Below are 22,015 nucleotides of genomic sequence, written 5' to 3'. Positions count from 1 at the left end.
GTTTTCTGATAATTTAGCTGATTCGTTAGTCCTACAGTGGAAGGTAGAAGAGGCTAACGGGATGCAGAATCATCGGAACAGGTATGCGGGGTTACATTTGATTTAATTTGTTTTTACAAAGGATTACTTTAAGCAAGTTAATTAGCAGAAATTGAAGCATTAATAATTATTAATCTGAGGAGACGTTCATAAGTCTTAAAGCCAAAACCCAAAGACTAACTATAATTACTTCTTATCACTTATTAAAGAGCCCTTTTAGGTTGTTCATTTCAATTAACGTGGAGAGCAGAAACACCACCAGCATCAATTCAGTACCATTAGCATTCAGAGAAACAAGTGCTGATGACACTATTTACCGATGACATTGTGAAGAAGGATTTGTTCTCCCAAATTCAAGGCAATGGTATGATTTACTTTGTGTTACAATTTTCGTAATGTTACTTAACCTTTATAAATGCCAAACTTTATAGAGGAAGATCTAGATTCAAAGTTTCAGAGATACTGATTTTCATTTGAATTAACAACAATATGTATATCAACAGTTATGGCAGCTTAAAATTTAAACTACAGCTTGCAACAACCCAAACAGAGTCCAAATGAAATTCAGGGTAATGGCAACAGGTCGATACAGTTATAGTAAAACAGATTGAAGATGTTGTTTGTATAGTTTGAACTGTAATTCAGCTTCAATGGTCTGATGTTGACCGAGGACATGTTGTGCTGCTAGCTTGTTGACTACTAGCCTGCTAGATAACAAAGCTAAAAATGTAGATATAAATAATCACTTACTCTTAAAGAAAAAAAATTCTAACTAATCTAAGGATCATGTCTTTGAAAATTACACCCACATCACTGTATTGTTTGCATATGTCTCTTTCTTGCTTGGTTTTTAATAGGATATATTACACAACTCTCTGTAACCCATTCCTTCCAGGGCAGCTCATTTCAATAACATACTATCTGGTGTTGGCCCCTCACATTGTGGATAGATAAATACAGGTCACTCATTTATATAAACATTCATAAGAAAATCATCAATCAATCAAATTGTATTTGTATAGCCCCATTTAACAAGGTGGATCATCGTCTGTCCTTAGCCCTAAACAGAAAAAGCAAAGGGGCTTGCTGGTCCTTGGATATTCTGGCCTCCATTGAGACCCTCTGACAATCGACACACCAAGCTCCACCCTCATCTACATAAGTCTTAATGTTATTTTCCAAGATAATGTATTGGAAACTTGGTAGTGCTTTTATATGCCTTGGTCCATTATCTCAGACAAAACCTGATTAGGTGTGAAGCTACCACATTGATGTATCCTGATAAAAATGTGAACCACTGGTGTAACCCTGAAAAGCCAGGGTATAACCCTGAAGTTATGTCACTAAGCATATCCATGTTTCCTAGTACATGCCACTCGAGAACTTGTTTTAGCTCAGCTTGTTTACAACTCTGTCAACAGACTATAGTAGGATGCCAACATAAATATAGTCATGAGCCAAACGTCGGCCTGATTGACAGACTTTTCACCACTTGGGCTATTTTCAGATAAGCTGTGACATGATACCACTCAGTCGACCTGTAGTTTAAACAATACAAGTCTGTAAATTCAGATTAACTTTCCTTTGCTTGTGTATTACTGTTGTAGAGCAGACAACATGTATTGTTGTCACATGTCATCACCCAAACAAGAAGCATGTACACTGTGACTTTGTCACTAATAACTTCTGCAAAATTTTATAAGAAAACTGCTTTCAGTTACCACAATTTTCAATGCAACTGCATTGTACCAGTTCAGCAAATGTGAAGAAGTGATTATGGTTATGAGAACTAAACTATGCTTAAGGCTAATGAAAGCTAATAATATAACAAACTACCTACTATTTAAATGTAAAAATAAAAATGTTGAATGAAACAGCCTTTTACGCCGGGTTTACACCGGACGCGGAAGCACCGCCAAAGCGCAGCGCTAATCCCTAACCCGCCGGCGCTTGGCTGGTCACACCAGACGCTGAAGCGCCGGGCAGCGCTAATAACATTACCTGTAGACCCAGTAGTATAAAAGCATATAGTCACTTGTTGCTCCAACATTAACTGTAACAGCGTCCCAACATTTGTCCTTTTTGGTGTTGTCTTTATACAACATGTGCCGAGGATCATACAGCTCACTGTACTTCTCCACTTCAATTATTAATTTAATGTTATACAACAATATTGCGTTTTTTTATGGTTATTTTTCAAGTGCAAAGAACAGGACATTATACTTTACTGGCTTCCCAACCAACACTATCAATCGTGTTTTTGCCAGCTCTTTGCAGTGGCCAGAGATTTACATGTTTGTGTGTCTTTGTACACACACAGTTAAAAATCGTATTTTAAATGCGTGCATGATACATGTATCCATTTTCTAACGGCTTATCATTTTAGGGTTGAGGGGCTTACATTTACATTATCTGCAGTTATTACATATTATTATTATTATCAGTTTCATAGTGTTGAATGCTGGCTCTGGATATAAATGTTATGCTGCAGTATCATGGGTATGAGATGTTTATGTGACGTGAGTGGACCACATATACTTTGCAGTTTCCAGCCCTTGCACATCTGACCACAATAAGCATTTGACTGTTTTTACTTTGTGTGTTGGCACTGTGTATCTCTGAAAAGCATGTTTCCACATACAGCATCAGGATAACAAAGCACCTCACTACTAGGCTCACTGAAAGACTTAATTTTCCATTGTTTTTTGTTATTAAAGATTATCTGAAGAATGCTTACAGCCAAGCCCACACATAAGGCTGCACATTTTCTTTCAATTCAATCTCATGTTTTTATGACAGGAGAAAATAGTGATTCTAGTGTCAGAGCAAAATCCCACAGGACCAGCTCATTGTATCAGGAGAAAAAACATTCTTTGAAATTAATAAAAGAGTACATCTCAATTCTACTCTTAGTTTTGTTAACACACTTGTTTGTTACAACAAACAGCTGCAAACATATACATAGCCAGCCAGATGCATCATATAAGTAAAGCAGACAGCTTTGGACTCACTGGATTGTGTATCCTTTCAGCTCAACAGAGCTAGGCTAACTGTTTGATTGGACTAAGGGTGCTTCAAATTTTGTTTAAGTTGCTTCCATATAAGAATGTTCGAGAGAGATACCCCTGAACTGTTATGTGAAACAGTTTGTGTTTCTGATAACGATGGCACAGCTGGATCAGTCTTCAGTCTCCAGGTGTTAACAGCACGGTACGACCCAATGTGTGAATTTGCAAAGATTACGTGATGTGTTGTCCAATAATAATTTTTGCTCCTGTTTCACCTCAGATAGATGGTTTGATAAGAATCTGTTTTTATGCCTCCGCACGAGCAATAGCCAGTAGCCGGAGGAATTAGGTGAAAAATTTCGTGAAACTTCTGAATGCTATACCTCTGAAACGACTCAAGGGAATTCTTTCACATTTGGAGCAAACATTCACTTGAGCTCAGATTTCATCTTGGTAGCCCAAGTTCAAAGGTCACAAGGACCTCATGCTACTGTGTTTCAGTTGTCAAAGGTGAAGGTTACAGTGACCTTTATATCAAAAAAAATATGTATAAATATGTACACAGAAACAGCACTGGTTGGCAGAGGCATGCAACCCCAGTGCGGTAATTCTAGTCTCTATTAAAATTGTGAGCACATCATTCAAACCACAGTCTATAAAGTTACTGTAAGAAGATTTACGTTGCCTGTTTTTTTGCCCCTGAGCTGTGGGTGGAGAGGGGCTGCGTCTTCATTTAAAAACAATGTTTATGGGCGTGTGAAAATGAAAATTGTGCTGTTGGTTCTTTTTTTTCATACAGACTTAAATTGAATGTCTTTGTCTAAGCTCTGTGTTTCTGTTTTAACTGTGACATGGGAGCTAAGAGGATCAAAGCAATCAATTGAATTTAGTTGCACTCATTATTGCTTAAGGACAGAGGATGTCACACCATGTTAAAGCCCTATGAGACAAATTGTGATTTGTGAATATGGGCTATACAAAAATAAAATTTGATTATTGCACAAAATCATTTTATAAGATCAACAGCCAATGGGAAAAGTCCAACAGACCAATGGTTTGACTCAGTCACTCACTTACAATCACAAATATTTGTTCGAGGTGGTCCTGGAACTGTCCAATCCAAAAAGAGAATTATCTTCACACCACCTGAGGCAGTGCAGTGTAGTAGCCAGTGAGAGCAGCTTAGCATTGCTTTCTGCTGGACAACATAGAGATGCAGTACACTTCCTCCCTTTATTTTCTGTGCTGTGATTTGATTTTTATTGGCATGGAAAATTCACAAAACGCAATGAAATATGTTACTAGCAAGGGTAAAACATTGTCAGGTTAACATTTGTTTTAAATGTTAATTGTGTCATAGTGAAACATAGTAATTTCTTTGTTTTTCATAACTTTAACATGACATTTTTTTCATTTTAAATGAAAAGGTTTTTACAACTGAAAGACAACAGATTCTTCCTCTCCCTGACCATTAAATTATCCAGGTCATTATGAGAAAATAGCCAAGATAAATGAATGATGATGAGAAAGTTGTTTCATGCTTTGTTTATCAACCGACTGTCATCCAGAAAAGGGACATGGATTGAGGAAAATGATATGATGGCAGAGGAGCAGGGAGAACGAAAAATCAGAAACACCCGATACAGAGGTGAAATTGGTTTCAGGCTCATTTGACTGTCTACCAAAAACAAAAGTGATATCTGAGATATTTTGATTATGAAAAAAAATAATCTGTTTTGAAATATTGGTTGTCTGTGCTTTCACCATGTGTAGTTAAGTGGCTTCTGAGGCCTTTTGTCACTGTTAAAGTCAAAATGTAACTTCTCTGTTAGATGCTATGCATCATGTTGCCTTACTGTACATAAGAGTATTTATTGTTTTAAATTATTTTATTTATTATGTATTTGCATAAATTTGGTCGCAGGATGTTTAATCTCAATGAAGTAGCCAGGTATTACTTGAATTAAATATATACCCACAGTTCTGTGAGGGACAGAGTTCAGACTTTAGCTAAATCTTCCCTGTCACCTACAAATTATGTTTCTATACAACTTTGTGTCTTGTCAGAAACAGATCCGTCATTATTGTCAGAGTTAACTTTTTGTTTTCAATGAATTTATCAGAAGCAGAGGATATAAGTTGAGGGGGTTGAGGTGATATCTGATCTAAGCAGTGCATGACTGTCACTGTCGGTGGGTCCTGACACGTTGCATAAGGTTCATCAACAATGGCTTTGGTTGATTATCAGTGAACATTCATGTTGTGTCTAGAGTCACTGTGAACTTTTACTCATGAAACTAGACTACTGAGCTTTCACTGACCTTAACTAAGAGCTTTTTCTGAATAAAAGTTGAGTCACTACATGTGGAGGTTGTTCTACAACAACTAACACTGTGAACATTTTACTGATATGTTCAGTATCATTGCATTAGTCAACTTAGTAATTAAATAGTCAAGTATATAAATAAAAATAAAATGTCCCCATTGTGTATAGGAAACATGATCCTGTTGTCGTAACATGTTATATAAAATGTATTGTACTACTGTTTCTGTATAGACACATAACTTTAGGGAGACAGGGTTGTTCAATTCACACAAGTAACAATCATTCAGGCCTAAAACTTGCTTATAACACATGATGAGCAAGACTCCAAACAAAGTGTAAATGAGATGGGGTTAACCCTCATGCCCTAACCACAACTGGGTATTTGTGTATACCACATCTTTCATACACATACAATGTTCTGCCAGTGGACAGTACCATGGGCTGCTGTAGTGCTCTTATACTAGGATCGGCACTGTACTGTATATCACAGCCAAGTAGCACAGTATTCACCTATTAACCTCATATAAGAAGTGTTCATAGTCTTCAAATTCAACATGGTACTGTATTGTCTTGAATATATTCAGTGTATTCTAAAAAGCCTTCTGGCCACTGTTTTGTACATTGTTAGTAATAAAACATGTAAAACTTTTATTTGACCTTGGTTTATTGTGCATTGATCCATTTTGAGAGACCCCACCCCACATCAGTCACATCACGAAATTAGTTACCTAATTTTTCTGTTCCCTCTTGATATATTCTTCTTCGGGTGAAATTACTGCTGTGGTAAACATGAATCCAGTTTATTTCACTGTACTCTTCACAGAGTTCTTGTGAATCTTGTGTCCTCTACAGTATTACAATTCTGACAGACCTTAAATATGGCCCTGGTCTCTCTCTATCCTGTCTCTCCCCCTCTCTTCAACCTGCCCCTCTTTTTCTCTCATATCTCCCCTCTTTTTCACCCACCTCTCCTCTCTCCATCATTTTTCTCCTCTCATCCCAACCTGTTGAGGTAGATAATCACTCATGATGAATCTGGTTCTAAAGGTTTCTTCCTGTTTACGGGACGTTTTTTCTCTCAACAGTTAATGCTGCTCATTGTGGGAACTATTGGGTTCCTCTATAATTTTTTTAAGTCTCGACTTTTCTGTGTAAATTATCTTGACATAATGTATGTTGGGATTTGGTGCTTTATAAATAAAACTGAATTTAATTTAATTGGTGTGTCAATAGGACGTTTTAGACTTTCAAATAAAAAATTATTCCAGTGAAATATTTGACAGACTTTCCAGATAAATAGTTAACATGTATGTAGCCCAGTTTGGATTAAACATCATTAACCAACAGGTGTTAATCAATCAATTAAATAAAACAAATTTTATTTGGACAGACCATAGTCACAAACCACAATAGCCTCACAGGGTTCACCAAGGTGCAACATCCCCTGTCCTTAACCCTAAAAAAGAAAGGAAAAACTACCTAAAGGCCCTTTTAGCTGGGAATGACAGAGATCAGCCTCTAGCCTCATTTGAAGAATCCCTCTCCTAGAATTGACAGAAGTGCAATAGATGTGTAATATGCATGTCAATAAAATATCCATATTCACAACATTCATGAGAAAAGACACAGTCTAAGATACATGAATACATGAAATTCTGATATAGAGGAAAGGAGAAGCAATACATAAAATGATAGCAATGTTGCCAGTAATGGTAGTATATATATATGCAATGATACAACACAAGAAAAGTAGACAAACCATATCATGAATTCATGAGATTTTAATGTGATTAAGAGGGAGAGGAGGAGATGGGAGCTCCATGTGTCATATTTCCCTGACAAACTATTAGACATATAGCAACGTAACTAAGAACTGATCCAAGAGTGCTCTGGGCCAGCTCTAACTATAAGCTTTATCAAAAAGGATTTAAGCCTACTCTATAAAGAGAATGAGGATTCTCCCGCTCCCAATCTGAAATTGCGAGATGATTCCACAGAAGAAGAGCTTGATGACATAAGGCTCTGGCTCCTATACTCTACTAATACTGACACCAATGTAATTTTCAGATTTCTGGCCAAAGGATAAGAAAAATAAACATGCATTTTCCTTTTAAAGACTTGAATTGTAATTGAAATCTAAAAAAATAGAACATACAAAGGGAAGGAAAATTAAATAAATGTTCTTTCATCTTGGTTTGAAGGAAAAGCGTGTTCTTGAAAGGTCAGCACAAAATCTAAAAATGTACCATTCAGTGGAAATACAGTGTTTTGTATCCCTAAAAAACTAAAAACTCTAAAGATATTTCCATGTTCCTATGTTTTGTAAATCAAATAATTGGTGTGTGTGTGTGTGTGTGTGTGTGTGTGTGTGTGTGTGTGTGTGTGTGTGTGCAATCATCTATCTGGCCCATTAACTCCACCATGAATTTCACATAGTTCATATAATTAATCCAACAATTACCATCTATCAATCACAACCAATGAGCTGCGAAGACCAGCGGCACTGACTGACTGGCCAAGTTCAATCCTCACACTGTATCCTGTGGGTTTGAGATTTAATGTCCCGGCAGATTCCAATTGTGGTAGTAATAGTTTTTAAAACAAAGGGTATCCAGTCATCTGTCTATAATGCATAACACTGTAATCATCTGACTGTCAATGTTGAACGCACCATTGCCACAGAGGTTTCACATGGACTATTAACCACAGCATCAACACATAAAAATATGACACAACACTACCAGCAGCTTTTAGCACAGATTACTTTGTTTTAATGCCACATACAGGAGGAGGGTGTGTTTACTACAGCGTCTCAGTAGGGGCAACCAAACAGCGTGTGCTCAGCATGCACACAAGCCTGGACACACAGACAGGAGAAGCTGCCACCTGTTGGTAGAGTGTGTCGAAACAATCAAATACTACACAGCTTTATGACACGACTTTGATTACTTCATCCACAAAAGTGCTAGTAGAACCAAAATGTGAAAACAACGACAAAACAAACTTGATGCACTCAACTTTACTAAAGCAGACATTTAGGAGTATTGGGAGGAAAATATAATATTAAGTATCTCACATTTCTGACAGGTATTCCCTAGCAGCAGAATGGTGCTTGTTAGCGTTATATAACGTAACATATCTCTCATGCACCAACACATATGCAATATTTTAATATTGTAGCTGGTTTTAACCTTTTATATACCATTTGTATAATCATATCCATAACACTATTTTGTGTATATAAATGTAACATAACTGTGAAAAAAAACTGCAGTGAGAGATTAGAAAGCAAAGATGATGTTTAAGATGACAATTCATAATTGAGTCAATATCAGTGAAGAGGGGATCATTGAAAGGATTGGATACCGGAATATAGTGCTGGTATGAAATGAGATGGCAACAAAAATTGCAAGGGAGGTTAGATAAAATAACAACAGCTAATTTTAGCAGGACAGATATAAAGATGATACTGACGCAGAGACAGAAGGAAGGCACTGAGAAGAAATGAAAAAAAGATACAGCAGAGATGAAACTATGCGATATCAAGACTTAGATTTGGTGACAATGGACAAAAACAGGGAGGAGTGGGATCGCATGTTGTCCCTGTGTCTGCCGAGGTTTCATGGGCTACAACCACACTATTAGATTTGTTTAGGGTCCAACCTCTGCCCCAGTCTAGAGACATGCAGTGAACCCATATCTCACCGAGGTCAGCTGTGTAGTTTCCAGAACCCTGTGACATTCAAAGGATATGCTGTTAAGAGGAAGCATGTCCTCTTCTATGTCTTCACATAATTTACAGCAGCAGTCGGCAACTGGGTGAGACCAAAATCCAACCAAATTGCCGCCAGATAATTTTAATTATTTTAATTTAGCCATTTTGGACAGAGACATTCACAGGTGATGATATCTGACATCACTCCCTCGTCCTCATCGTTCAAATTTATATAAACCTCAGTTAAAGAGCTAATTCTGTTTAATTTTATGAAAAACGGTTACCATAAAGAACAAGTTTTTTTTACTGAGTCTGTTAGATGCTCAGCACACAAAAAAGTCAAACAGCCGCAGTATATTATATAAATGTTTGAGGAGGACTCACTGAATAACTTTCAAGTGACTCCTGAGCATTAACACAGGAGCAGCGAACAGCCCATTACAAACACGAAGGTTTAGAACGGACACTGCCGCATGGCATAGAGATTGCAATATCAGCTGTCTCCCAGCTGGCGGCGCACTACAGCAGGCACACAACAGTTAGTATGACCTATTGGGCTTGCCGTACTGTTGTGAAACATTTAGCGCGAACTTTGATAGAAACGGAGTGCGTGTAAACCGGAGGGGCACAGCCATGTCTTTTTAATGAGGACTACAATGATATCTTCACTGGACTGACAGCAGCTGAGGTGAACGTCACTATCTGCTGAGTGCTCTACCTCTCGCAGATCAGCATGGGAGTGACGCGTTTCCTGGGCAACAGGCGCTGAACGTTGGAAAATGGTGAGTGAGACAAAGTGTCCGTGTTTGTCCCCTGATGCTAGACTCGTAACTACGCTCTTTAACTAATCCTTTCCTTATAAACCCGTCGTTCCAGAGGAGGAGTCTGGCTCCCAGTCAGGTCGCTAAGCGGAGGCAGGGAGGTGACTCCTGTGAGGACGAGGAGTGGACATGTAGAACCGTGAGTTAGTGGGACTCGAACACATCATTGAACTCCACCGTGTTAACCACCTGTGTGGAGGGGAGGCCCGGGGTCTGGGCTGCGGAGCCACTTTAGGCACCGCCAGTATTTCTCATGTAATCTGGGTTTGCAGCTGCCCTGATAACCTGTGCTATGACAATGGTTATCAGTAAAATGTTGGTTTCCTTGCCTACATCCTAAAATGGAGCTATAACCGGTGTATGTATATAGTCAAGCCTCATATCTGTACATAGTATATTTTAAAAAGCAGGTGCTGAACCAAGGTGCTTTACTATTATAATTATAATATAACCCTTATCTATAGAGCACTTTTCACATGTAACAAAGGCAGCAAAAAAAAAAGAAAAAAAAAGACCGGTCGTAAAAAAAACAGGTTTAGAAGAAACAGGTAAAATACATTAGTGTATACGGGCCATGTAAAATGCTCAATAATTTAAAAGACAGTAAAGACGGGTAAACTCAGGAAAGACTGTTTGATAAAAGTATGTTTTAAGAAGGCACTTAAAAGAGTTAATTGAGTCAGCTGACCTGATCTCCTCAGGCCTCCGGGCCCAACTGCAAATGCTCTGTCCCCCATAGTTTTTAGCCAATCGGTAGGCTAAAAATGATCAGTAGGTGAGTTACCATGGTGACTTCACCCAGCAACAAGTAAACAACTATCAAAAGGAGAGTTAAACCTGAAGCATCTTTGATCAACACCAATTTTACTTCGTTGCCACCACAGCCAGACACTGGTGGTAATACACATAGTGATAGTGATGGTGCTGATGATAATAATAATAAGGATGAGTTGGATGTCTTCTTACTTGCTTGAATATTCACAGACCTTGTACAACATGTCTGCAGACACTTTACAACAACAGCATATTTGCATTTTGTGAACACTTAATTGCTGAATCATTGGGAAGCATTTGTTTTCTATAGTTTTTGTAATGGTCTCTCATGTTTGTAATGTGTCATTTATGGAGGTAAGTCAGTCACAGTTTTTCTTCATAAGGCCTCTTGTAGGAAGAAAGCAGGAAGAAATTGTATGATTTAGTTAGTAGAAAAATGGTTTGTTTGAGAATGTGAGTGTTGAAATTGAATTATGTGTTGTGCCTCTTCACAGGAGAAAAAAAGAAAAAGAGATAATGAGATGAGAGAGAACCATATTTCTCCTTTCAGAAAGCCTTTGACTCAGCTCAACAACTGGCCTGCATGTGTGGATGGTGAAAAACATGTAAGCATTGTCTGGTTGTTAAATCTTTCCACACATTTTGTAAACAAATGCAGTTATGGTTACTGCTTGATGCCATTACTTGGGTAACTTTAAAATCTTATCCACAGGAGGCATTTATTCGAAGTATCCTCTCCAAGCCATTTAAAATCCCGATTCCAAATTACACAGGTAAATTTTGTCTCTTCAATACAGCTTCTATTACATCTACTTATGTCTAGTGCGTGGATATGACAAAGGATTTATTTAACTGCTTAATTTCCCACAGGTGCGCTGGGAATCAGGGCACTTGGTCTAAAGCGTGCAGGAGTGAGGAAAGCACTTCACGATCCCTTTGCAGAGGATGCTTTGGTTCTCTATGAGCCCCCGAATCTGAGTGCTCATGACCTGATCAAAGCTGACAAGTAGGTACCTCGCTCCATCAAATAATCTCTGAGTTGATTCTACAGTGAAAACACTTTATTGATTGACACTTACAATTAAGGGTGGTGACTGGTGGGTAAAGTTTCCATTGGATGTGTCTTCAATAATCTGGTGATTTTTACCATTAGTAACATTTTTCAATGAGTTGGCAATCTGCCGCCCATCATCACCTCACAGTGATCTGTTGCATATCTATCTGACAGTTGTCACATACCATATTGTTTAGGCAGACACATCAATTATTGACTACACACATCTACAATATTGACTTCAAAAACATACGTTTCACTGATTAATCAACAGTGGACAAATGTAAATGTATGTAATAAAAGGATCCCTCTTTTTCCTGCTCAGAGAAAAACTTCCAGTCCATGTTGTCGTGGATCCGGTTTTAGGAAAAGTGCTCAGACCCCATCAGAGAGAGGTAAACGTTTTTTTTCCTGTACTAAACAAAAATTACAACAGTGTTAAACCGTAGAGATGTAGAATCTTTTGATATTGATTTGACCTTTTGTTGGTGGATTCATCACCCTACATTACAAACAGTAGGGTGAGCTTCTTCTCTAACCTTTAATTACATCTTACAGTCTTCATCTGTAAGATGTGAGGAGAACCAGGGATAAACCGTTGGTGTTACAATAAGATTTTGTCTTTGAAGTTGAAAATTATGTCTTTTGTTTCCCACAGGGGGTAAAATTCCTGTGGGAGTGTGTGACAGGCAGACGCATCTCAGAATCATATGGCTGCATCATGGCTGATGAGATGGGCTTGGGGAAGACTTTGCAGTGCATCGCCCTAATGTGGACCTTGCTACGCCAAAGCCCTGATGCTAAGCCAGAGATAGACAAGGTCATTGTGGTTTCACCTTCTAGTTTAGTTCGCAACTGGTACAATGAAGTAGGAAAGTGGCTGGGAGGACGCATCACACCAGTGGCCATTGATGGAGGTTCAAAGGATGCAATCGATAAGCAGCTAGGTTAGTTAATCTCTTCCTTCCCTCTCATTATGAATACTTACAGCAAAGAGATATGTTGGTAAGTCCCCTCTTGGGCCATATCTTAAACATAATCCATCCTTTGAGACGGGTTAACACTAATTGTCAGTGGGCATATTGAAAATACTTGTCAGGTGGCCACACATTCATTACCAGTTAACTTCCCCTGTCATCTTGGGTTGTAGGTTTTAGTCTTTCAAAATGCTGTATAAGGTCAGACATGCACCTGCCTTTAAGGCTGCAGTAATCAATATTTCTTCCTATGTATTCCTTGATGTGTTCCAGGCAAACCAATTTGCACCGATCATCATCTCAGATTTAAGGTTTAAATACTTCTTTTATATAAGAGGCCTGTGACTGGACTAACTGATATTAAATCCACACAAATGATTATTCACAAGCACGGAGACAAAATGATATTATTCCCCATCCATGGAAGTTTCCTACAACAACATACCAACTTGGGTTTTTAGGTTTTCTTAAGTTGTTGTTATGGAGTAATGAAAATGTGTCTCTTAATTGTTTTTTTTTCTGTGATTTCTAGTGAACTTCATGTCTCAGCATGGTTTGAGAGTTCACACCCCAATCCTGATCATATCCTATGAGACCTTTCGACTGCACGCTGAGGTTTTACACAAGGGCAAAGTTGGACTTGTCATTTGTGATGAGGTATTTTGTCTGATCCGTTACCCTTAAGATTTGTCAGGAACAGCTGTTACAGTGGTGTAACATTTGTGTGTGATTGTTTATTTTTATGTGTTGATGGCAGCAAATACCTTGGTAATTATGTTGGGGCCCCACAAGGCTTTCTTTAGTCCAACTGAGTTTGGACAAACTGTGATGTCAGTAAGCTTAAGTAAATATTGGAATGTCATACATAATTCACTTTCACCTGACACATTTCAAACCAGATGTGTGATCCTTTAACTGAAACTATTGTTTTTTATGTTACCAACCCAGGTCTTGTTATCAGTGTGCATTTTCCTATTAATTAAACAAACAAACAAACAAACAAATAAAAAAAAAATAATAATTGTATGTGTGTAGGGCCATCGACTAAAGAACTCTGACAACCAGACATACCAGGCCTTGAATGCCATGAGTGCACAGAGGAGAGTACTGATATCAGGCACGCCCATCCAGAATGATCTGCTGGAGTACTTCAGCCTGGTCCACTTTGTTAATGCTGGGATCCTTGGTAAGCACGCACACACACACGCACATACATATGAGTTATTTCTGCAGTCAGTGCTTTGTTTGTTAACTGTTTGTTTCTTCAATTTGATGACAGGCACAGCTCAGGAGTTTAAAAAGCGCTTTGAGCTTCCCATCCTGAAGGGTAGAGATGCAGATGCCAGTGACAGAGACAGACACGCTGGAGAGGAGAAACTCAAGGAGCTCATCAGCATCGTCAACAGGTCAGCACAAGCATGTAACACAGGGTGTATATTCATATTTTATTTTCATGTTTCCGTTAACTTTGTCATTCCTTTAATAAAAATGTCATATGCGTTTTTTAAATTATCTTTCTCCTGTGTCTTGGAAATGTCATCCTCACATAACCTTTGTCTTTCACCTACTCTCAATTACTTTTTTGGTAAAAATTGTTCCTTCCAGTAAGCTCATATCTGGTGTTCCTGCCCCCGTATGACATGTAGTGAAACCACCTGCCTAAGGTCGCTCCTTTCATTATAAGTCTGTAATAATGAGTTTGTTTTGAATCAACACCGACAGTGAGCTGTGTAGAGCTCTGGGATAATTTCTTTATTTGCTCTTATTTCAGATTTCCACCACCTACAACCACACACAAAAACTTTAAACACAACCTTTCAAAATGTCATTTTTTGTTTTTCATATTTACTAGTGTTTTTTTTTAAATCAGATGAATTATACATGTTATCTCTGTCTGCTTGTTTCATCCATAAACCACACATTTTTCTATAATTTAACTGTCATGATATATATATACATATCTAATTCAATATACTTTAAAGAAGATTTTATCCACATTGTTCATTTCTACCTTAGACTGCTATTATTATGATTGTTTAATTCACTTCTGCTCATTTATTTTAATGCATTTAACATAATAAATGAAAACATAAAAAATACACATGATTGTATTTAACTGTCCTTATAATATTGAGCATGTTGTGCCTCCACAGGTGTCTGATCAGGAGAACGTCTGATATCTTGTCGAAGTATCTCCCTGTGAAAATTGAGCAGGTTGTGTGTTGCAGGTGGGTGGATTCATTAGGTGTCTTCATAAAGGTTTAGATGTAAAAAGAGAGCTGGAATTTGTTTGTCTAGGTTTAAGTATTAATAAAGCTTTATATAGATACTGTACATACCTTACACATACAACTGTGGTCCAGTAACAATACTAAAGTCGTGTTTTTCATAACTTGAAGTAGAAACATTACTCTACATTTAACAAAATGAAGCCGAGAAATATGGCTTCATTTGGTTAAATGGTCATACAATATGTGAAGAAAGAGTTTTCAATCACACAAGTGATGTGTTTCTCTTCAGGCTGACTCCTCTACAGACTGAGCTCTATAAGCGTTTCCTGATACAGGCCAAACCTGTTGAGACGTTACAGGAAGGCAAGATAAGTGTCTCCTCCCTGTCTTCCATCACATCACTCAAAAAACTGTGTAATCGTAAGTGCTTAAACCAAATAGAACGCACTATTTTCTGTGTAGCATCAGTGAATGTATCCTTGATAGAGAGAAACTTGGTACTTTTTAAGGTAGGCTTCTCAAGTACAGACTCAAATGTAAAATTAGTTTTTTCTTTTGGGCCATTGGCCAAGTAGTACCCATTTTATTTAGAACCATCTGCTGCTTGGTCTGTTGTTCTAGACCCAGCACTCATCTATGAGAAGTGTGTGGAGGGCGAGGAGGGCTTCGATGGGGCACTGGATCTATTTCCACCGGGATACTGCACTAAAGCTGTGGAGCCTCAGCTTTCTGGTAAGAACATGTACAATGCAGCTGTGATAGTGTTCAAAAAGAAAGTAATCCAGAAATAGAGCATGAGTGACTCGTATGTAGGAGAGGTGTAGAATAACTGAAAGGCAGTGGTGGAGGAAGTACTGAAGTTTAGTACTTAAGTAAAAGTACAAGTACCCAGGAAAATATATACTTAAGTAAAAGTACTACATCAACAATCCTACTTAAGTAAAAGTAAAAAGTACTTACTTTTAAATTTACTTTAAGTATTAAAAGTAAAAGTACTCACGCAATGGGTTGTCTCTCAATGTCTAGGCTGTGCCATTTTGATAAAGAATGCAGATATAGCTACTGGTAATACTCATGCCTCTACATATGTCACTACTAATTATAATTATAAGCAACAACATTTGCAGGTATGGCCTGCCCCTTTAAAGAACGGGCCCAGAGAGTGACGTAGTGCACCTGGGTAACTTGCGCAAGAAGTGTGTGAATACGAGAAGTGAACGAGCACCTAGGGGTGATGAGAGTGTTGCTCCGGTGGACAGTCAATAAATAAAGTGGCGGCGTTAAAACTAAAGAAACGTCTCCTCCTCCTTCTTAACGGAGTGGTCCGGACGGCTGCTGACCGGCCACTGTGTGTGACTGTGTGTGTGTGTGTGTGTGTGTGTGTGTGTGTGTGTGTGTGTGTGTGTGCGTATGTGTCACCCAGATGTGTGTGTGTGTGTGTGTGTGTGTGTGTGTGTGTGTGTGTGTGTGTGTGTGTGTGTGTGTGTGTGTGTGTGTGTGTGTGTGTGTGTGTGTGTGTGTGTGTGTGTGTGTGTGTGTGTGTGTGTGTGTGTGTGTGTGTGTGTGTCATAAAATGTAACGAGTAACGACTTATATTGTAGAAATGTAGCGGAGTAAAAGTATAGATAATAGCTGCAAAATGTAACGGAGTAAAAGTAAAAAGTATGCACTATTATTTTTACTTATTATATATAATAAGTAAAGTACAGATACGTAAAAATGTACTTAAGTACAGTAATGAAGTAAAAATACTTTGTTTCATTCCACCACTGCTGAAAGGTGATCTAAAGTTCTTTAACTGGACAACATGTGAAGCTAGTGTGGAAATTTCTGGATTTACATTTTAGTTTGTAATTATGCTTAAAGACCCAGTGAAACAGACGTTTGAGCTATTTGATTCTGCTTATTTACAGTTGCTCAGTAAAAACATGAGGCTATTGAGGGAGCTGTTGTGGTTATTGATTGGCAGTTACAGGAGCCAATAATGCTGAATGTGCGAGATGCCCCTGCTTCAGATTTGACAGTTGAAGACATTCTTCTTGAATGTTGAGCGTTCAATGCTGTATGAAGAGAACGCGATTGTTCGCTCAAACTTTCTGATTGTATTGTCTTATTATCTAATTGAATCATACTTCCAGGTGTTAATCAGGCCCTCCTTTGTTCAACAGGTTTTACATGTTATCTTTTAGTTCATTGTCGGTGTACTCTCATCTTGCTACCTCACATGAACACAGAGTATTATACATACATCATCTGAATAACCCCCAAAAGATCACATTGGAACCATTTGTCTGAACCCAACATCGATTAATTTTTGACAAAAAAAAACAGAATCTACAAAGTTAATTTCCCTCACCAGTAGTTCAACATTGAAAGTTACTGTTGCTCTCCCATGCCTGTGGATTTTACCCATTAATCAAACTAAATGAAACCTGTGGGCCAGTCTAGTCACAGGGCGGGAGTTAACAATTCCAGAAAAAGCTTTATTATTGGCTGCAAAATTAGTAAACACCCCTGTGTGAAGGATAAGTCATTAAACAGTAAAAGTATTTTAGAGGAAGTGAAAAGTCAGAGATTTAGTTCCTAAACCTCACTGTATTTCATGGGGCCTTTGAAAATAATGTGAATGAAACATGGCTCTATTCAAAATGTTCATATCAACAGCTCTTAACATGAGTTCCTAAAGATGACAGGTGTGACAAACCTGTAGAGAATTATTTCCCCTCATGTCTGTGGAGCTTCTTGTTGTCTTTTGCCTCTTGCCTCACTGAAGCCTCACTGTTTTGGTTCTGTCGCAGCGCTCTCATCAGTCTTGTTTCGGGCAGCAGCTGTTCTCAGTGAAAAAGTTATTTTTCGCTTTAGTTCAGCCCTGTATAGGAGCATTTGATGGAGACCAAACCAGACCTAAACTGAGAGTGAATACTGCATACTGTTCTCTTGTCCCTAAGTGGATAAAAGCACCCGCTTTTGCAGTTTTAATAATTGTGGTGTATCTTTGTGTGAGTCCAGATGTAGGGCCGGTTGTCCACCCATCAGATGCTCAGCTGTTGGCTTAGATTTCCTCCAGTCCGCAGTGTCCTTGGGCAAGACACTGAATCCCCCAAATACAATTACAGCTGCGCCTTCTGTAACAAATGAGATGTGTGATTGACACAGTGTTAGGTTTAGAAAGAGCTGCATGTGTGTATATGGGTGACTGTATCTTTCGATGTAAAGCGCCTTGAGGTGAAGAGTGCCATTAAAATGCAGAATTTATTGAAGTTGTCTTCTTGTTTCCAGGGAAAATGCTGGTTCTTGATTACATCCTGGCAATGACGAGGACAACAACTAGTGACAAAGTGGTGCTCGTCTCCAATTACACACAAACACTGGACCTCTTTGAGAAATTATGTAGATCTAGAAGGTAATTTTTGGGAAACCAACATTTAATTGTTTTTAGTTTTGTAGGTCGGGGAGTCACTTAAAGTCTGTAACAACCATTCTCCTGGTGTTTTACAGATATCTCTATGTTCGATTGGATGGGACGATGTCCATCAAGAAGAGGGCAAAGATTGTAGAAAGATTCAACAGCCCATCAGTAAGCTGAAAACTCAGTTTGAAATGATTCTGTGACATCTGAAATGCAGGTACCGAGCTTCTGATCCATCTGTTCCTCAGAACCCAGAGTTCATCTTCATGCTGAGCAGTAAGGCAGGTGGATGTGGCCTAAATCTGATTGGCGCTAATCGCTTGGTGATGTTTGATCCTGACTGGAACCCGGCCAATGACGAGCAGGCAATGGCCCGGGTATGGAGAGACGGCCAGAAGAAGACCTGCTACATCTACAGACTGCTCTCTGTGGGTTCAGTCTTCTTACCTACTGATAGAATTCTTAAAAGTTGAGATCGTGGTAATAGATGTTTCAGGGCTGCAGAGTTTCCCAGCCTGACTGGCTTGTCTTTGTTTGTAAAGACAGGGACAATCGAGGAGAAGATCCTGCAGAGGCAGGCCCATAAGAAAGCCCTGAGCAGCTGTGTGGTGGATGAGGAGCAGGACGTGGAGCGCCACTTCTCTCTGGGTGAACTCCGAGAACTCTTCACGCTCAACGAGGAGACCAGCAGCGACACACATGACAAGTAAAAAAAAACATAATTATTCATGCAAGTTGTGTATGCAAGCGTACTCTGCTAATTCTACAGAGGAGTGAATTAACTTTAGAAAGAAGAATCAATTTTAAATAACTAGTCAGAAATATTACAATTGACCTGGACACCCTCAAATTTTTCGCAATAGCAGTAAAAACCAATATTTTATTTGTAATAATCCCCAGTTGTGAGTCAAAAATCAAGGCATTCAAGGCTTATGTCATATTAGCAGCTTATGTCTCTTGAAAAGCATTGCAGCATTACGACCAAACACACCTGCAACTTTTAATCACAGGAACTTTTTTCATGGAACTTAAAGGTTCCTCCAGACCAGTGGTTCTCAAAGTGGGGGGCGCGAACACTCTCCAGGGGGCGCGCGATGTCACAGACGGATACAAAAATAAATATATATATTTTTTTTATTATTAAAAGGTTTATTAAAAGTGAAAGGTCCCTCAGTGGTGAAATGCAAGGGGCTGGACACAAACAAATCAAATACTGTTTCATTCCTGATCCACCAATCAAAAGAGGAGTGTTATCATTTGAACACGAGTTGCACGTACGCTTCCGAGTATAAAAGTAACCACAGGCATGGTCAGCGCTCACCCTCACTGAGACGACACCCTGCAGAGTTTGTGCGATTGTTCTTGTTTCCTCTATCATTCAGATATTCATTGCTTTATAAACAGTATTTTTAAAGACTCACTCCTTGCTTAGTAAAACCTTCCTGCACGTGCAGTAGGCCTATTCGTAGCCCAATCTATGGAGGAATTTGCTCCACAGTCTTTTTAGAGGGCTCGTAGCCCCAAGAGCTATCCTTCTAGCTAGCTAACTTCTTCCAACTGCAGCTAGCCCTTTTCTCCTTGACACCTACCTTTACATCCTCAATCACCCACCGTGTTGCAACAAATAAAACACCAGCACTTGAATACTATTCTGTGCTGTCCCTGTCTACGTTGTGTACTGTTCGTTTTGTTAGGAACTAGTGCTGTCAGTTAAACACGTTATTTATTTATTTTTTGAATATTTTTTATTTTTCCAAATATTTTCACATTGCAAGAGAACATGCAGAGGATTCAGAGCACTCTACATCAAACATTACAGAAAATTACATAACAAAATTAAAAAAATACACACATAGATGAAATAAAACTAATTCAATAAACAAAGTAAATAATTCCCCCCACCCAAAAAGAAAAAAAAAGAAAAAAGTTGGTCCATAGGATGACACATCACAGAGAGAATCAGACTTCCAAGTCATTGCTATACATTTCGTGGCCACACATAAAGCAATTTCTGCAAATTTAAACGTATAATTAACGTCGTTAACGCAAACCCATTTTAACGGTGTCAATTTTTTTCTCGCAAGATTAACGCAGAGCTGCCAACTCTCACGCTTTCACCGTGTGACACACGCTTTTGCATGTTGGTGGTTGACTAAGCCACAATAATTTTTTAAAACATCATCGTATCAGGCCGTCATGAAGTACCGGGAGCGGGCAAGTGTCTGTTTCTGTGTGTGTCTGTGTGTGACTCAGTAACACTGAGTTTCTCTGGTCTCAGCTGCTCAGAGATCAGCGCCTCAGCTTCTTGATCAGAGCAGAAGCTGCAGTTGGTTTCTACCGAGCTTCAGTATCTGTGTTCGCCTCCAGTCTGACCTGCTCTCGCTTTTTGTTTTAATATTTCGCCAACTCAAATATATATTTTAAAGTTATTAGGCTGCAGCTATATGTTTTTATTTATTTCAAAATAGGGTATTTCCTATTTCATACATTTTCCCCATAATGGGGAGGACTCAAATAGCCCTACAAAGTTCTGTGTTTAATTTATTTCAAAGTAGGCCGACACTTGCCTGTGTATTTTGTTTGTTTGTTATTTTGTTGCTTGTCTGTTTGAGTAGCTGGCTGAAAGCCCCAACTACCCCTAACCAGCTTTGGGGGGGCCAAGCTTGCAAAAGTTTGAGAACCTCTGCTCCAGACCGTTGTTCAGTCTAAAACAACATAGACAACAAGCTGTTTTACTTCAGTCCAACAGGTGGTGCTAACGCAGAAGACTAGAAAACAAACTAAGCAACAGTTAACATGTTAACATAATGCTGTTGAATGGATAATAGAGGAGGGCACGTAACATAGCAGATTTCCTTACACCGGAAATGCTAGGAAACATATGTAAGGAAACTGATTTGACAATGACCAGTCATTGCAGAGACAAGGGCTGAAATAAACTGCTGCTGCACCTTGAACAATGTATTCATGCAGCCTTTCCTCCTGCCTCTTGTGTCGTTATTAGGTTTCGTTGTCACCGCTGTGTGAATGGCAGCGAGGTTCGGCCTCCTGCAGAGGACTCTGACTGTACCAGTAACCTTTCCCAGTGGAACCACTGCTACAACAAAAAGGGCCTGAGAGACCAGGTGCTAAAAGCCTCCTGGGATGCTGCAGTGTCCTTTGTCTTCCATCAGCGCTCTCATGAGGACCAGAAAGGTGTTGTGTAGAAGGAGGAACACAACAGACGTCATATATCTCTACTACCTGTATATATGGAAACTGTATTTATTTGTTGTTGAGGTTTATTTCTGTTGTGTTTTTAACATTAAAAAATGTGTTAAAACAGTATAGATATTGTTTGCTTCCCCCCCGTTAAACCTCATGATACATCCAAAATGATAATATTATATACATTAGAGATGAGAGAAACATTCTTGTGTTTGAACTGTTTGAATCCTTGTTCAGAGATTATGCAACATCCTGTGAAAAGGGTTTATTGTTGAGGGTAACAGGGTTACTTAAAGCAATACAATACAATTTAAAGTCCCAACGAAGTAGGACAATCATAGCAAAAGTCCTGCTAAAATACTCATCAGCATTGGAATGATTACAAATTATATTTAATTGACTTAAATATTGATGTTGTATTGAGGATATAGTAATGTTCTATTTTAATCCTTTT

At 38.7% G+C, this 22,015-nt stretch overlaps 1 protein-coding gene across 1 annotated transcript; it reads left to right on the top strand.

Moving 5' to 3' along the window:
• The first annotated feature begins 9,853 nt into the window (after window positions 1–9,853).
• On the top strand, window positions 9,854–21,569 carry rad54l (RAD54 like). Its single transcript, XM_061078548.1, has 18 exons — window positions 9,854–9,870; window positions 9,965–10,048; window positions 11,178–11,288; window positions 11,396–11,456; window positions 11,554–11,689; window positions 12,063–12,132; window positions 12,396–12,684; window positions 13,247–13,371; window positions 13,750–13,900; window positions 13,994–14,120; window positions 14,868–14,942; window positions 15,235–15,365; window positions 15,567–15,677; window positions 18,225–18,348; window positions 18,444–18,522; window positions 18,603–18,782; window positions 18,897–19,060; window positions 21,359–21,569. Exons 1-18 carry the CDS (start codon window positions 9,868–9,870, stop codon window positions 21,558–21,560), a joined length of 2,223 nt encoding a protein of 740 aa, XP_060934531.1. The 5' UTR covers window positions 9,854–9,867; the 3' UTR covers window positions 21,561–21,569.
• The last annotated feature ends 446 nt before the right edge of the window (window positions 21,570–22,015 follow it).

The sequence above is a fragment of the Limanda limanda genome, chromosome 9 (genome assembly GCF_963576545.1).
Source record: "Limanda limanda chromosome 9, fLimLim1.1, whole genome shotgun sequence".
Lineage (NCBI taxonomy): Eukaryota > Metazoa > Chordata > Actinopteri > Pleuronectiformes > Pleuronectidae > Limanda > Limanda limanda.
The sequence above is the reverse complement of the archived record's forward strand: the minus strand, read 5'-3'. Positions and strand labels throughout refer to the sequence as shown.

Bases quoted from the DNA above. Each gene is read 5' to 3' on its own strand.
- rad54l (XM_061078548.1), top strand. The intron at 12,133-12,395 runs GTAAACGTTTTT...TGTTTCCCACAG, and splicing joins TCAGACCCCATCAGAGAGAG to GGGGTAAAATTCCTGTGGGA. The intron at 13,901-13,993 runs GTAAGCACGCAC...ATTTGATGACAG, and splicing joins TGTTAATGCTGGGATCCTTG to GCACAGCTCAGGAGTTTAAA.